The 18,195-nt window shown below is 37.9% G+C and overlaps 1 protein-coding gene across 3 annotated transcripts in view; it reads left to right on the top strand.

Annotated features, from left to right (window-relative positions):
* The window catches only part of add3a (adducin 3 (gamma) a), a 59,887-nt gene that overhangs the window by 23,563 nt on the left and 18,129 nt on the right, over positions 1-18,195 (top strand). For all 3 annotated transcript variants that reach the window (XM_086082313.1, XM_086082311.1, XM_086082312.1), the window contains exons 2-6: positions 2,056-2,300; positions 12,542-12,680; positions 12,857-13,008; positions 13,625-13,705; positions 17,016-17,165. In XM_086082313.1, coding sequence (XP_085938439.1) covers positions 2,106-2,300; positions 12,542-12,680; positions 12,857-13,008; positions 13,625-13,705; positions 17,016-17,165 — 717 coding nt within the window. In that variant the 5' untranslated portion in view covers positions 2,056-2,105. The remainder of the gene's footprint in view (positions 1-2,055; positions 2,301-12,541; positions 12,681-12,856; positions 13,009-13,624; positions 13,706-17,015; positions 17,166-18,195) is intronic.

The raw sequence follows: 18,195 nt of genomic DNA, 5'->3' as shown, positions 1-18,195 counted from the left end.
GCATCATTCATGCATCACTTTATTGTTCATGCACGTCTATAATATATATTAGGGGTGTCAGGTGATTCAAATTTTTAAACGTACTTAATCGCATGACTTCAAAATTTTTTCTCTAAATTTCATAAAAGTGGAAAAATGTTAAACTAAGAAATATGGCAGCATCTTTTAGTCATTGATACAGTAATTAGTTAATAATTCATAAAATTGAGTAAAAAAAAAAGATGTACTGTAAAAAAAAAAAAGTATGATATTGATTTGTGTTGAGGTCATTTTTCTGCCACTAGATGGCATGATTGCATTTCTAAAACATTGGTGACAGCATTTTTATTTTCATATTAAGAGCTATCTAATATTTAACATGAAGTAACTTGTGAAATTCTGCACATTTAAAAAAAATTGTAAAATACAACTTGACCCCAGTCTCCACGTGTATATGCATTATTATTAAATTTATTTCAGCTCAATTTTGACATGGACGTGTCTGCTGCATTGCGACTGGAATTCACCCAGTACAGGCTTTCCAAGTAAGGGGCGGACATTAATCGTGCGTTAAAAAATTTGTGACGCTAAAGGAACTTTAAATTAACTCACAATTAACACACTAATTTTGACACCCCTTACCCTTACTAAATATATTATATTATATATGTATATATATATATTTATTTATATATATATATATATATATATATATATAAGTCCATTTTCTGTTTAGTATTTTAGTGTTTGAAAATTGCATCAGGATTTTTAATAGTAAGTTACCCTGAATGTTTCCCCTACAGGCAAATAGGGGGTCAAATTTAATATCAGGTTACATAACCATGTTATTCATCCTTCCGCTTAGGATGGAAAGTGGTCACCGGTCAGCTTGTATTCATTTTGGTAAATTCTCATCCTCTGGATTCCTTTCCTAAATTTCTTCCTTTCATTCCTTCGCCCTTTGAACCAATACGCCATCTGGTCGAGTTCACATAGGCCCCACCCCTCCCTAATACACCAGCGGCTTATCCTCAGCTACAGCAGCCACTGATGCAATTTTGTAGATTCTGTCTTGTCCTCTCTCCATCAATGAGTGCTCATGTCCTTATACTTGTTAACGAGTTAACTATTACTGTAATTTAATCAAAAATAATTAGAGCCAGAGCAGTGTTGCCGTGGTGAACCACTGGTTTGCAAAGAAGATTTATGCTATTTTTGAGGATCTATACTAAACAAAAACTCATGAAACTTTGTACACACACCAGGGCTGGCATAAATATTTACATCTTTTTTGTTATTATTTATTATCATTTTTATTGTGCAGTTTCTTCAAAATGGCTCAATACATGTTTAACAAAGCACCCCTGGTTGAAAGTTTCACCTAGATTTCCCAAAATTGAGAGGCATATATAACTGCTCAAGACCTACAAAAAAAATAATTTTTTTTTTTACAGTCATACTTAAACCGAACAGGAAATCCATCATTTTGATTTGATTTTTAAAATTTGGTGCCATTTCCCCCCCTTTTTTAGAGGTTATATTTTAACAAACTCCTCGAAAATACATTTGATCGTCTTCAAACTTTGGGTGTTTTATCTAAAGATTTTTAATATCAAAGTTATTGAAAGCTTTATATTTCATCACATCCTGTTGCTATGGCGATGCACTGTTTGCAAAGAAAAACGATGCTCTTTTTGAGGGTCTAAACATATATTCATGAAAAAAATGCCTGAAAAAATATTTTATTTATTTTAGGCTACTCGCAGCTCTGGTTATTTTTGTGTATGCTAATTAATTGGAGTGTAGATTTAGTAGATAGATAGATAGATAGATTAGTGTCATGTCAGGGTTCAGTAAGATGAATGAAAAGAGACAGTTTGGTTTTCATTTGAATCTCACAGTTTCAGCTTGTTTTCTGACTGAAAGAGATCTTTGCAAAAACCTTTTAATGCAATATATGTTGGGTTCAATGCCGCTTTGCAAACCGTTTGAAGCAATAGCATTTTCAAGGTGAGTATTGCATTTTTATATATTAGATTGTTCATCTAACCTGTCCACTTCTCTTGATTTCCTCAGGTGTTATTCCGAGCGGCAGCCATTCAGCGAAGCAGTGAAACGAAACAGGGATGAGTGTGGACAGCCACCAGGGGGTTGTGACCACCCCGCCTGCACCCAGTGGCGGGACCAGGGAGCGCTACTTTGATCGAGTCGATGTCAACGATCCGGAGTACCTCAGAGCCAGGAACATGTCCGCCGACCTACGCCAGGACTTTAACGTTCTGGAACAGAAAAAACGGGTCACGCAGATATTACAAAGCCCTGTAAGTTAAAATAACCTTATCTTCAATCTGCTTCAGCACACTTGACACCTAAAGTCCGGTATGCTTCAATAGTGTGAGTGCACTGATGCATGCCCAAGTACGGTACACTTCCATTCGCTCTCCTCTGGTGCACCTGGAAGTGGTCGGCTAGCACCTGACACGATTGGCATTGTTTCAGTGTTGATGTGTCATATAGTTATCAGTGTTTCCCACAGATTTGAAATCTACTTGGGTGGGTGGACTCCGGCGGTGGGGATGGGAGGCGGGTTGGACGGGAGGTGGGTCTCAGTCCTGTTACTCATCCAGCCTCACGATCCACAAGTGAGTGATGGCGAACTAACGTCACATGCGGTATATCCTGTTTTTTTCTTTTGAAATATATTTTTTATACATTTTCTTGAAAACTTTTTGGGTGGTGGCCAGTTTACTTGGGTGGCCCGCATGGTGTGGGAAACACTGATTATAAATCAAAACTGCTATAGAAATAGACATTCACACACTGGCACATCTGAAGCCAGAGGGAGGGAGAGAGATAGAGAGAGAGAGAGAGAGAGAGAGAGAGAGAGAGAGAGAGAGAGAGAGAGAGAGAGAGAGAGAGAGAGAGAGGAAAACCAAGGTCAACTGTGATACTGATTGAATGGCTAGTGTGAGTACACCCAAAACTAAATTTAACAACATTCTTGGATGTATTAGTAGTGTAATAAATGTACAATTTGTTGGCAAAATGATGTAAGCACAAATGCAACAGAAGTGTTATGATCCCCCGTTGTGGTTTTGGCTGTGACTCACTCATAATGTGACATTAGTGGCCAGACATGTGTTGTCCATTTCCACGGTTGACTGCTTTCGTTGTTTACATGGGAACGATAACAGTGGCCTTTTTCAAAATGTCCACCTTCCAAATTTGTGCTTTATTGAGCTCCAAAACAGCATTTTCATGTCAATTTATGGCCTAATCAATATTTTTTTAACATTAATAGTTAGTCAAAATGATTTAACATTTTTTTTGTCATTTGTGCCCCTCGGATACAGTATATGTAAAGCATTTAAAAACGACATTACATGTGACAGCTTAAGTGGAAAGAGAACGCAACATTAGTTTGTGATTGACAGTCTTCAATCCCAAACACATTGATGTCTTGTCATGGCAGTTAAGTTACATATTTATACATTCATTATATGACCTACTTAACCTCAAGGGTGCCGGGAGCGCTGGGGCTAAATAACGAAACGAAATGAAACAGATACGTAATGCATTCATACTTGCAGTATGCTGTACAAACTAAGAACTTTTAAAGCCCAGTTTCCACCAAATGGTACAGTTTGGTGTAGATGCTTTTCCATTACAAAGTTTTAAAGGCTTTTCATTTCCATATGGTTACCTTACCTATGATTGGGTGCAGCTAGGCTTACAACACAGAGCGGGTTCAAAGCTGTATTTGTGTCACAGCCAAGGTTATGTTAGTTAACGAAAAAACAATTTTGTTAACAAAATAAAATTACAACAAAAATGCTTTTTAAAAAAGCGAAAACTAACTGAAACTACATTTTATGTTTACAACTAAAACTAACTATAATTATGGCAAAAACGTCTTCCGTTTTAGTCTTTAATAATTAACTCATTCACTGCCATTGACGGCTATAGACGTCAAAAATTCATTTGAACTATTTCTATTAGTTTAACATTTTTTCCCACTTTTGTTAACAAGAGTATAAAAACCTAGAAAACAAATATTGTAAATTTAGAACAGATATAAAATTTGTGATTAATCGTGAGTTAACTAGTGAAGTCATGCGATTGATTACAATTCAAAATTTTAATCGCCTGATGTCCTTCATTTTTAATCATCTTTTCTTAATAAAAAAAAAAATCGTGTCAGGCGATTACAATTTTTTATTTTAATTAATCGCATGACTTCAATAGTTAACTCACGATTAATCACAAATGTAAAATCTGTTCTAAATGTACAATAAAAACAATTCTAGGTTTTCATACTGTTGTTAACAAAAGTGGAAAAAAAAAATTTAACGAATGGAAATAGTTTAAATGAATTGTTGACGCCTATAGCCGTCAATGGCAGTGAATGAGTTAATTTAATGCATGAGCATTTGAGGATGATTTTAAATGTGATTTTAAGAAGATTTATTTTGATATTTATTGACATAAGGACCGTTTGAAAGTGTGTCACGCAGAAGTGACGTCATCAAGCAGCAGCCAATAGAAAAGCCCCTTCAGATGACGTCACTCTTCGGCGACAATTTTTCAGGCTTAGCTTTTGCTAATGCAACATGAGAAAAAAAAATTCTAATTTTAAAATGGTGTTTTTTATATTGTAATACACATTTTTATTAAACTAAAAATAATACTGAAACTTAACATTTTTCAATAACTAAAACTGATTAAAACTACATTTAAAATCAAAACCCAAAACAAAATCTAAACATTTAGCACTAACTAAATGGAAATTACAAAACTATAATAAGCCTGGCATTGGACCAAATTGTGTCCCGTGTAAATTCTATACAGGAAGTTGACGTTGACCCGCACCACCACCGCAACCAACCCCACCCCACCCGACCCTCCCAGGGTGCTCAAGCCAATGATTTATTGAAAGAAACTATGCCGTGGCAAACTGAACTCAACTGTTCACATTAACACTTCACTAGTATGTGAAAAACATCCAAAATGGGTGCTAGGGCTTTGGCTTAGAACCTTTAAATAACTAGAGAAAAATAATCCCAAACAATTTATTAGAAAACCAGTTGAACTTTTTCAAAACCCATACACTAATAGTTTGGACTTTGCCCTCTTTCACAGCCCAAAGGTTTAGCAGATTACGGTATACTATATTGAGCTATGTTTTTTAATACTGGAAACAGAATGACTGGCACGCCAAAATCCTAAAAGAAGCACCATGCACCACACCCGTGCTCAGATTTACCTCCAGAATTCCGCAAGTGCCCTTCAGGCCAGCTGCCCTCATGCCGGGTCAGGTTTTGCTGTAGTCGACAGGTTAGTGAGGGCAGCGCATATTTTTGCCAACGCTCGTAATCCTGTTGTTTGCTTTTCTATCCCTGGAGGTCCAGATTCTTGAGATTTACACAAGTTTTACCAGACAAAGTACAGATAAGTATTAGAGGTACAGTTTGTGATTTTGGAGATCCTTCAAGGATACCGTATTTAGGCACACGAGGTTGTTTAAGGACACAGTTGGAGGGGGATCAGCAGATCATGTATAGTGTTTTGTCTCCTTGTTGCCCCTAGATTTGATTGGACCCCAGGCAGGAACTCAATAACACTGATTTAAACACAGTTTATGTCTGTGCATTATGCTTTGTAGTTTGCCCTTTAAAACTCATTTGTTCCCAAAAACGTATAAATACGTTCTATTTGAAATGTTTTAAGTATACCCAAGACGTATTTATACGTTTTTTATGCTAGAGCATACAGAAGGCTTTGAGGCAGCCTCTCAACTGCAAAGAACGGTTGAAGAAATGGTAGTTGTTGCACAAACGGCCAGTAGGTGGCAGCAGGGTATAAGAGATCAACCAGGACCATGTTGAAAAAAACTTCAATTACTCAGAATTCTAAATAGATTTGTGAATAATGATGAAACTTAGCTATATTCTAATGCTAATTGCTGCAAAACGGAAACAGATAGAAATTTACTTTTTTCCTGATGAAAGAAGAAACTTTAATCTTCTTTTGGTAGGTTTCATGTTTTTATAGCAATCGAACACAATATTCTGTCGGCCTTGCAAAATCTGTCAAAATCCAGTAAAACAGTGAATGAGTTAAACACTTCACATCACATTTTGTCAAGACGGTACAACAAACCTAACCTGTCATTTCAGCCAAATTAGTGTCTGGAAAATGTGTTCAGTGCTGTTGACTGACTCAAGGCTGGTGTTCAACTGAAGTGCTCCTGGATGTCTGTAATACGACCTTGCAAGTCTGTGTAAGGCTCAAGTGTGCTTTTGTCTTTGCTACATTGTGGGGCCCGTGTGTTTTTTCCAGGTTTAACTACCATTGTGGGGAGGGACTTGAAATTGTGGGGACATTGTAGTGGTTCCCATGGGTCCAAACCTTTTTTGGAGGGTCAAAACTTGGTTTTGGAGTTTAGGTTTGAATTGGGTTTTGGTTGGGGTTAGGGTAAGTGTCTAGTAAATGCATTATGTCAATGAGATATCCCCACTAGAAATGTAAACCCAACATGTGTGTGTGTGTGTGTGTGTGTGTGTGTGTGTGTGTGTGTGTGTGTGTGTGTGTGCGTGCGTGCGTGCGTGCGTGCGTGCGTGCGTGCGTGTGTGTGTGTAGTGGGGCCAATATATCGGGATTTCAGAGTTGTGGGGCCCACCCATCCTTGTGGGGCCATTTTGCTGGGCCTCACAAGCTTAGATCTCTTTTTGAGGGTCAAGACTTGGTTTTAGAGTTAAGATTTGAATTAGGTTATGGTTAAGGTTAGGGTAAGGAATGGGGGTAGGCAATCTTTTTTGATGGTTTGGGTTAGGGAAGGGTCTAGGAAAGGCATTATGTCAATGAGATGGCCCCACAAAGATAGCGCCGTGAGGAAGTGTGTGTGTGTGTGTGTGTGTGTGTGGGGGGGGGGTGTGTGTGTGGGTGTGTGTCCTTTACAACTGTGCGATTTGGGTCACTGAGGTGTGGCGACAGGAAAAGATAAAAAGGTCAATCAAAGTTGGGTCAAGAATGTGCTCAGATGCCATCTCAGCTAGAAATATCACGGATGATTGTTCCTCACACAGAGTAAAATTAGTATATTTGACTGGTTGTTTATGGTGGTTTTATTGGCATATTATATAATGGATCATATATTTAAAGGGGAAGTTTGCAATTTAAAAAACCCCAACATTTGCCAGTTTTTGTTAAAACTGTCAGTCTGAAAAAAAAATCAGCCCTTTTTGGCCCCATCTTGACTAATATGGAACGTTAGAAATGCCGAGTGAAATCCAGGCTGTATCAAAAATTTGGCCTTGACCATGACGAGCATCCAGACCGATGACTCCAAAAGTATTGCTCAGTGCCAAATGGATTGTTTGTAAACACTGCTGACATGGTTGATTATGTCTGACTACTTTTTCTGTGACATGACACATCATTTGTGACTGGATGACTATGCACTCGGATGATTTTATAGTCAGCCAATGTTGTTAAGTGTCTTTTCCAGAATAGAACCTGCATCCAAAAGTGTTTCTTTCTCAATCTCTTACTCAAAGTCATCTTTAGCAACAATACAAAAACAACATACTGTATGCGTCAGTAGCGCAGCTGCGTCTTTCTCACGACTTGTCATCCTTTCTCAGTTTCTCCTTCTTTTTCTGTTTGCTTTTATTCCACTCTTCCAGCACAAGTGGACTCATAGATTACATGCTTCTGGTGCTCAGATTGCAGGTTGCGTTTAAAGTCAGACCAATATAGACCAGGCTTGGAGCGACTCACCCATATCCATCATGCAAGCGTGTTGACTGTTTGGAAGTGTAAGTCTAAAACGTTGAATCCTTTTGAGGCCACACTGTCTGGATGCATCGACTTGCCACAACATTATGACCACTTATGCAATAAAAATGATAGCTAATACAAGAGCTGTATCAAATCTTCTTACAAATGAACTTTTTTTTTCTTTTTTTTTAACACTGTCAAAGAGGTTAATTTTTGCGGTTGTAGTTTGCAGAGGTGTAGAATGACCCTGCATCGCCCTGAGTGCTTTTTCTAATGTTTTTGACAACTGACGGAAGATGGCTAATAGTAATAGCGCACACTACTGTGTGTAAAAATGTGTTTCGTTTAGGGTGACCAGATTTGCTCAATTAAAAACTGGGACACTACAGTTTTGCTTAAAATTACATATACAATAACGTCTCACCAGGAACTAATTCTAACAAATTGAATCGCTACTCAGTTTGGTGACCGGTACTTGTGTTATTGCTTTAGCTAATGCTAAGTGCTATCTTGGTTTACAGTTCAAGAATGCTAAACAATCAATGCACTCACCATTATTCAACCTTTTTTGCTCGGTCCCGGTAGCTATTGGAAGCTGGCTGTGCCGTTTACTTTGCACCGGCCCCGCATTGGAACCTTGGAAATATGTCGCTAGAAAATCTCAGCTTGTTTGTGTTGGGTCTGTCCAGTGACCACAGCATTAAGCTAGTAGGACTATGATTCTTAGACATGGAAGGAGGAAGTAGTTCTAGTTCCAGTACGTTTGTTAGTGATTAGATACGGATGAGAATGAGGATGCAAATGTGAATGTTAATAAGAGGGAATTCATCAGTTAAATTCATTTTAATTGGTCTGTTGTATGAACCAACTGAGTGATTGACATACACATAGCAAAAGTGGGAGGAGACCTACGTAACGTGATTTGTGTGACATTTCCTGGAGGGGGTTTGAGAGGTTGTTTTTGTTTGCTTGTTGTTGACATATATGCAAAACAAAAATTGGTTTGGATGCAGACCCTGGCAGCAGATTTGCAAAGCTAAGCTCACTGTTTTTGGCTTCTGAGAATTAGTTAGCCGTGACTCACTCTGTGGTCTAAAAGGTCAAAAGATTAGAGCGCCTGAAATTGAATTTCAGTGGCAGTTTTTCATGCTACTTTTATTTTCTGCATCGCTCTATAATGTCATCTGGCCTCCTCGAATGGTTTCTGTCTCTTTTTGCGCTTTTCCAGTAGCCTATGTGGAATTTTCTTTTTATTTGCTCATACCTCACGGTGACGTTAGTCATCCCATTTGCTCTGGTAGTTTTATTTTTAATAAAAGGAAGTGTGAATCTTGCCCGCTTCCTCTGCCACTTGTCAGCAAGCATAAGTGGATAATTGATGTGCTTTGGCAGTTTCTGCCGAGAACCGTCTTCATGTAACGGCTGCTTTTTATTAAGTTTCTTCTTTTTCTCTTTTAAAGTCTCAATGGCCGCTTTGATAGAACACTAGCGGTTGAACTTTAAAACCACTCTCCCTTCCGCGGAGCCAGCTGTGTTTCGCTCAGACGTTTCTCAGTTTCTATTGGGCGATCATCTTAGTGAGTTCCTCAGTGCCCACGCATTAGTGGGTCGGATACTCAGTCAAATTATTTGTTGTTGTTACTCACTTGTTACCTCGCCAGGATCATCAAGAAGCCTTCATTTACACCAATGTGCTTTTAAAACAAACCATGTGAGTTTTATAAAGCAGGTCCAGTTTCGCAGATGCGCTCATAGAGGTTAAATTGGCGTAATCGATAGTGCTGCCAGGCCTGCAGGCAGACACTCTCCTGCTCTGTGTCACATTGTTGCCGCATGAGAGCAACACTGTGCTGACATAACAGGTCGGTTCTCAGCAAATTTGAGGGAAAACGGAAAAATTACAGGTATTTTTTTTTTTTGGGGTGGCTCTTTGAATATCATTATTGATGTTAATATTGGAATCTAGCCCTTGCTATTCTAATTAAAGTCATGTTTGTCATATTGGTAGTTTTTAGCGGAGGCAAAACTGACACCACACACCGTCACGGTGAAGCTTTCTTTTTTCGTTTAATATGTTTGCACAAGTTTGGGCTACATTTACAGGTTGTGTAAACAGCAAACACAGATGTCACAATGTAATGTAGATTCACCTGATGCTTTATTCTAACTCATTCACTGCCATTGACGGCTATAAATGTCAAAAATTCATTTGAACTATTTCTATTAGTCTAACTTTCCCCCCCACTTTTGTTAACAAAAGTATGAGACCTAGAATTGTTTTCATTGTACATTTAGAACAGATATAACATTTGTGAATAATCGTGAGTTAGCTATTGAAGTCAAGCGATTAATTAATATTAAAAATTGTAATCGCCTGACGCGAGTTAAAAAAACAAAAGGAAAAATTATTAAAAATTAGGGGCATCAGGTGATTAAAATTCGTAATTGAGCGCATGACTTCAGTAGTTAACTCACGATTAATCACAAATTGTTATATATGTTGTAAATGTAAAATAAAAAAATCAAGGTTTTCATACACTAGTTGACAAAAGTAGGGGAAAAAATGTAAACTAATAGAAATAGTTCAAATGAATTTTTGACGTCTATAGCCGTCATTGGCAGTGAACGGGTTAATGGATATTGCAAACCTCAGAAGCATAAACAGCTTCCTTGATGTTGTTTTTGTTGGTGCAGCGCTTGGGACGGTGCTCCAAATATTAATGATAGATCCACTTTCAGCCCTGGAACTAATCTGTTTGCATGATGCGGTCAAATCCCTGCTGTCATAATCTTTTTGAAAATTCAGTACTCACACAAACTGTTGAGCAGATGCCTGCTAGTGTATGTGTGTCATTCTGATGTGTGCCTTTTGAAAGGCTTCAAGCAGCTTTCAGTCTTCACCGCCAACAACTGATTTTCTCGAACCACTCACTTGCACAAGGCAAGACAAGGGCAAGTCAATGCAGCTCAATCAAATCTTAACTAACTAAGTCCTCCAAACAGATCCAAAAGGTCAGCCTCTGCAGCTAAGCTTTGATTCTGCCTTTAGAACGCTGACCGTAATGTAAATGTGATGGCAAACGAGTCTTTTAAAAAGAAGTGTCCGAAGCACAACCCTGAGCCATCACAGTCAGACATCCGCTCTGAGCGGGTCGCCACAGCAACGCCGCCACCAGGGACAGAGGAATGTTTGGCCATGGCTCAGACTCAGCAGTGCACCGGGACTCGAGGTGTTCCAAAAGAGGGGGTTGCTCCAGTTTTCACAAAACAACCTCCTGGCATGGTAGTGGATGATCTTGTGGTTGGCATGTTGAGGGAAGCAGCAAAGTGCTAAGGTTCTTCTTGTGTACAGACGCACTTCGGAAAAGTTGCAGTCAAGACTTCAATGCTGGACAAGAGTCCTCAATAAAAAAATGGCGCTATGACCCATTTTGCTAATTATACAAAGCATTGTATGTATGTCAAAGGAGAGTGGACATCTGATCCAGAAAAGTTCATGTCTCATGTGTGCCTTTTCTCATAGTCTTTTGAGGTAGACCGAGCCAGTATATAAAGCGAGCGCGCTCTGCACAGACCTCTGCCAAGGCTCAATCAGTGAGTTACGTAAAGCTTGATCCAGATCCAGAATTGCAGTCCTTCATAAGCGCAACATATTACAACCTGATAGGAATCTTCCATTTCAAATGTATATTGATGCAAAACGGCCACTCTAGATCATCCATTTCTGAGGCTGAAAAAAAATCTGTTGAATGTCAAGTTATACAACATTTGTAAACTTTTTAAAGTTTCTCCCTCTCAAAAAATGTATACAACACATTTCTTAAATCCAGGACGAAAATGTGTACAAGATGAAGGTCTTTCAAAGCATTTTTGAAATCACTTTTTCGATAATCTTGTTCTTGCATTGTAAGCTCTTTTAGGAATTTAAGTATGCTATTTTTGTCTTGATTTTGCTTTTAAATCACTTTAACTTTTTTAACTCTTAATGTTGTACTTTGAATTACAGTATGTAAAGTATATTGAGTTACGTTGTGTAAGAAATACCCTATAAATCAGTCATTCTATTTTTTTATTGTATTTTTTTACAACCCCTATGGTACTGCCTCGATACTGTTAAACGTAAATAAACGGATAACTGGTAAATAAATGAATAAACAAATGAATGAATAAATAAATAAATAAATAAAATAAATGTAAACATGAAAAAAAATCTTATTAAGCCTGTATAATAACCTCCTGGCTATTTTATTTCCCTGATGGGTCGAATAAAGTGTCTTTCTATCTGTCCATCTGTCTATTTGTAATTTAGTCTCTTTGGTCAGTCTTTAGATTCACGACAAGCGCGGCTCAACCTTGAATGTCTGTATTGACATGATTTCACAAGAACATGTTAATATGCACATCAACAGGTTTAAGAGTTGACTGAGGCCTGGACGTAAAGATTAGCCTCACAAACACAAAAGACGGCACATGCTGTTAGCTATTCGGCCTATGGTGTGTATTCCTGTTGACCAAGCGGCCAATCAGCTACACGAGGCCGCCTTCCCGCTGACACCAAAGGAGCATGACTAATCTGTGATTAAGTGCTGCTTGCGTCTCACATCATGTTCCCACAGTCATTCTTCCACTGTCTTCGGGACATGTGCTCTAATCCGCCATGCCTGGCGATCTTTTCACACAAGTGTGCGCACATGTGCTGTCATTTATCCTGAAGTTCTGAAAAATGTGCACAATGTCTCATCACGTCACCTAATATCTTCCTTTTCCTAACGTCCATCCCCAGGCCTTTAAGGAGGAGTTGGAGAGTATGATCCAAGAGCAGCAGCGCAAAGGGAACAACCCCACCGGTCTGTTGGCCCTCAGACAGATTGCTGACTTCTTCATGGCGAGTTCAATGGCCGGTTACAACACTTCCCCACTTAGTGAGTACTCATCACCCTGTGACCTGTCACCATGGTGACCAGTCAACAATAGAAATATAGCATATCAAAAGGCAGCAGCAGTTAATGACGCAGTACATAATGTCGAATACATCAGTGAATAAAAGAAAACAAAGTACTTTTTTTGTATGTGTTTTCTTCTGAATTTTCTTGTTGAGGTTTGGGGATGGTCACGCCCATCAATGACTTGTACAACGTGGATGCGAGCGCCATGGTGAAAGGAGAGAAGCTGACACGCTGTAAGCTGGCCAGCCTCTACAGACTGGTGGACCTTTTTAACTGGGCCCACTTTGCCAGCTCCTATATCACTGTAAGACTCCTCATATTCATCATTTAGGCAGGCGAGTGTTGTATTAAAAAAAAAAAAAAAACGAAAAATGACATCCACAGTACTTTTTTCTCCACGGCTCCCTCTGCTGGTTCTATTGGGTCACAGTTTGAAATTAAATTCTTCAATTTGTTTAGTTTTTTACATATCTGCATAAAATTTGTACTTTCTGCTTAATGCCGATAACAGGTGAAAAAATTAACCCCTCCTCAAGCAATTCATGCTTGGCAGAGGTAATTCTCAGTTTTGATTGAAGCCTTCAAAGTACTAAAAATGTCACCTTACATCGAAGGTGGTCAAAGTATGTAATTCGTTCATCTGGCCCACTGATCATTCTTCTAAAATTTATTTATTCCATGTATTTATTCTTTTTTTGTATTTCACTAAATGTGGCCCATGAGCAAAAGAGTTTGTCCTCCCGTGTTTTAGATTTGTGCACTCGTACAGTACTGCTTAGTTGAGAGGGATCAAATCCCATTTCCTGACGGTAAAGAAGGAAAGTATTGATTCATACAGTAAATATTCATTATTGTGTTGTGTGGGTGAAATTTTCCATCCGTACTGTAGAGGAATAAAATCTGTTTTTCTGACTCCACAGGCCCGAATCAGCAAAGAGCAAGATCACATCCTTATCATCCCCAGGGGACTCTCCTTTGCTGAGGCGTCGGCGTCGAACCTGGTAAGACTCGACCTGCCTTAATTGGTGCCAAACTTTTGAAACAGGCCAGCCTTCCATTTTGATTCATTTCACCAAAAGGAGACATTGTTTAGAAAATTGCTGTTTGTAGTGTTAGTAGACAAACCATTGACTGTCTCCAGAAGATGTCTCAGAGACTAAGTGGGGGTGAGTGGTACAGTATTTGTGTTTGATGATGTCATGCACAACACTCCTACACGTATATGTTTATTTCAGTGGCTTGGTGACGAAATGCTGCATCCACCAGTCATCATACTGATCAGCATATGTATGTGATCAGTGTAGCTAGCTAGCTAACTAGCGTGCCGCTAAGTATTGGTCATAAAATCATGGTTAAAAATACTAGTGGTCTGTATTTAAATCTGTAACCATATTTCTTTTATCACTATGACTTTGTGTTTAGTTATTTAGAGCAGTGTAATGTCAGTGGTTTTAAGAAGGGATTGTGGAGGTGTGCGTTAGCTGCATGATAATCAAATACAGCTGCAACTTACATGGTTTGAATTTTTAAGAAACATGAGCAAATATACCAAAGAAACAAAGTAAAGAAACCAGAAATACTTGCGCTTGATTGTCAATGTTCTGTTGTTTTTGTTTTGTTTTTTAGTAATTTTTTTAAGCTACTTTTGTTTTCCGTTTTGCTTCTAAATGTTGTTAACTGTTGTGGATGTTGTGTCCTTGGCTTGTGTAAAGGAGCACATTTAGTTGCCTTGTGTATGAAATATGATATTGACAATCCCAATCTTATGACTGAAGCGCATAAAAATGGGCTGTTTATGTTAATAATTAACATTGTTATAAAAGCATTTAACCTTTACAGAAAGCGGGTTATGCATTCCAGTTTTGCTGGTTTAGTATTCCACTGCCTTAATGACTTGTTTTATAAGTACATGAAAAATAGCAGACACGTCCTTCCTCATATTTTCTGGTTTCGTTTTGATGTGTCCATTGTTTGCTATTGACACAAGCGGGACCATCATTGATCTGCTCTGTTTGCATTCCAGCAATAAAGTAGCTCAAGTTGTTTGTCCTGTTGGTTTTGCTTCCACAAAGTATGTTCCAGCACTGGTCATAGTTGCTGTTTGATCCAAAAGCCAAGCCATCAGTTTCACACCAAATCACACCTAAACCCCCACGCCCCACCCCACTGGCCCTTGCTCTCAAGTGTCATTGCCAGTTTTAGACATTTCTTATCATCACCATTCGAGCATGTCACATTTAACATCTTTCTTTATATTTAGACACGCTGCCTATGTCACGGGGGGCCTCTCAAGCTGTGTAGTCGTGTGTCTGAGCAGCAGCTACTGAAGTGCATGCCAGGGTGAAGTGAAATGTTACTGGACATGTGATGCAAGTAAATCAATGACAGCTGCCTTTGTCTGACCGTGTCAATATTATTGGTGGTGGTCGCCCTGTTTGTGAAAGATCAATAACAATGATTTTGCTTCCATCTGAGAGAGCTGAGGCCACACCAACGTTTCAAAATGATTGGCGTGGTGGGCAAGATCAGACAGATTCTGACAAAGGCAGTCACTAAACCAAAATGCCAAGGAAACATGTTTGCAACATCTATCAATTTACGACTGCTTATCCTGTTAAGGGTCATGGGGAAGCTGACTTAGGACAAGGCAGGCTACTCATTGGACTAACCACTAACCACAGATTGGTTAATTCATAATTAACCCAAAATAGATTTTGTTGTTGTTCTAATGGGTTTCTTTTAGCTGGAAAGGAATGTAGCAACTTTCTAGTATTATTTAGGGCGTATATTATAAGTTCTATAAATTTAGAAGATTTATTCCTCTATTCTGAGTATGTATATATGTCAAAATGTAAATAAATAAATAAATAAAATAAAATCTGTATATAACATTTATTATTCATGCTCTTCTTGCTCATTCTTATTGCCTGATGTTGTAAGGGATTTTTTTTTTCATTGATATTTTTCTTGTGCTAACCACTTTAGTAGTATGAAACCATCATTTCTAAGTAGCATTTATTATAGTGGTTTGCCACATTTTTGTCATTTTAAGCCAATATACCTATTCAATAAATGTGAAGACTCCAATTTATTTACAGTATTTTCACATTATTCATATGTTTTCCATTTAGAATCCCCAGAACAAAAGACAACAATTAAGAAATGCCGTCACCACGCCGATAATTGTTCTGACCAGCCACAATATTAAGTAATCTTTAAAAAAAAAAAATGTTTTAAATGCCATCACAAAAGTATAGATTGTTTAAAAAAAATAATAATAATAATATATATATTTTTTTTTATTGTGATTGTGATTTGTGGTTGGGATTTTGCCAGCTGTTTCTAATAGCTCGTAACCACAATTGCAAATGTACGTCAGTTTAATCCTTTAACAGTGACAATTAAAAATGTACATTATTATCTTTGTTAATTGCCTTTATTGTTATCTATTTAGTGCAACGCTCTTTGATTGGATCTTCACATGCGCTCTATGTTTTGATGCATATTATTATTATTATTTATTTATATTTTATTATTATTATTATTATTAGCATTATTGTTATTACTGGAAAAAACACATGTCCGTGCTCGTGCTCAACAGGTTAAAAAGTGAATGCGATTCATGTGTGCGTCCAACTGCATGATGGATGCTCTTTCCTGTTGCTACAACTCACACTCACAGTTTGTGTAGTGAAAGAGAAACGTGATCTTGTGGTTTTCTGCTTGACATCAGAACAACATGTGGCGGCAGTGCATGATGCCTGCAGGCCACAGAGGGTTTCTGTTTGCCATTAATTTTCAGCCAGACCCTGACATCTGCGTACACTTTGGCCATTTCTTTTTCTTCCGCTTGGGTGTCTTTATTCTCTCCCATGTCAACTATTCTTCCTTTGCAGGTCTCGTACCTCTTTCCTCACTCCCAATCAGCCAATAACTGAATGTTAATACAGTTGCCCTACCACAACTGTATCATGTTGCATGTAATAAATAATCTAGTTCATTTCCTAAGGTGGAGCTTGTAGACAAAAGGAATGATTGTTAATGTGATTTATGGTGTTGGCTCTATTGATTTTGTAGATGGATGGCTGTTTCAAGGTTTATCAGCTAGATGTGGTTTTTACAGCAGATGTTGGGGGAGAATGATAAGGGTAAAAATATATAAAAAATAAAAATCCCATTTTGCATCTGTCACAGCTTTTGGGGAAACTCTTATCATGTTCTGCTTGTGATGTTCGTTTAACCATGTTAATGTTGATGAAAAAGATAACGAAGAAAGATGTGCTGACTCCAGCTGCTGCCTCGCTTCCCCAGATGAAAGTCAACATTATTGGCGAAGTGATCGAGCAGGGTTCCACCAACCTGAGCATCGACACAGCCGGCTTTAGCCCCCACGCCGCCATCTACTCAATGCGTCCAGACACTCGCTGTGTCATCCATGTGCACACTCCTGCCACAGCTGCTGTAAGTTTTGCAAATTATTCAAAACTATAACAGTAATCCTGAGAAAAGGATTGAAATTTGGTTACAAGTTGTGATGAGATGAACAGTGGTGTGTACTCTGACAAGAAAGAGAATGAAGTTGCAAATGAATGGTAATTAAAGTTACTGGTAAGTTCCATCCATCCGTAGCAACATTAGAACGGTAAACACAATAAAACACTAAAGCAATGGCGAGTCACAAGCGTAAGAATAAAAATGTGTTTTAAGATGCGTTTTTAAAAATGGGCAGGGTGGGTGGGTTTCTTGCCTAATATTTAGTGCTGGGGTCTGCAACCTCTTTGGTCAGGCTCCTGTGGCTCCCTGTGGATCTAAAAATATATATATAAAATAGAAGTTATTATTATTATTTAATATTTTTATTTTTTAGACAAAATGTTCTTTAAATGAATTGATGATTGAGATAAAAGAAAATAATTAAATACTCAAAAAAAATTCAAAAATCTCTAAAAATCCCATAGAAAGTACACAAATTGCTAAAAACACACAAAAAAAGGTCCGTTTTTTTTTTAAAGGCAGAAAAGAAAAAAATAGTAAAATTATATATAAAAACACGAAAGAAGAAATCCCAAAAATTGCAACAACAAAAAAGGCCACAAGAGTCAGAAAATGTATTTAAGAAAAGGCAGGGAAGAAAATGTTCATAAAGTAACCATCAAATGTCCAAACACAAAAGAAGACATCTTGAAATTTACCTTAAAATGTCCACAAAGTTGCCAAAAATGTCAGAAATTTGGTAGAAAGGACGAAAAAGTCAAAAAAAATGTGCGAAAAATGATGTATAAAAAATTTGACGCACACAAAAAAATTAAATCCAAAAATGGAAGACGAAAGACAGAAGAAAATGAATCTTAAAGTATTGAATGCTGCATATTTTTCTGTTATGGTGCTGCTGTAACTAGCTCTTGGGCCCTAGTACATTAGAGTAACAACAACACACTGTTATCATTTATCACAATGTTCAAATATTTTGTGGCTTCAGACTAATTCTCTG

This window comes from Leptonotus elevatus, chromosome 8, assembly GCF_054856555.1.
Source record: "Leptonotus elevatus isolate MCC_2025b chromosome 8, RoL_Lele_1.0, whole genome shotgun sequence".
NCBI classification, from domain to species: Eukaryota; Metazoa; Chordata; class Actinopteri; order Syngnathiformes; family Syngnathidae; genus Leptonotus; species Leptonotus elevatus.
Note: the sequence above shows the minus strand (reverse complement) of the source record. Positions and strands in the feature narration are given on the sequence as shown.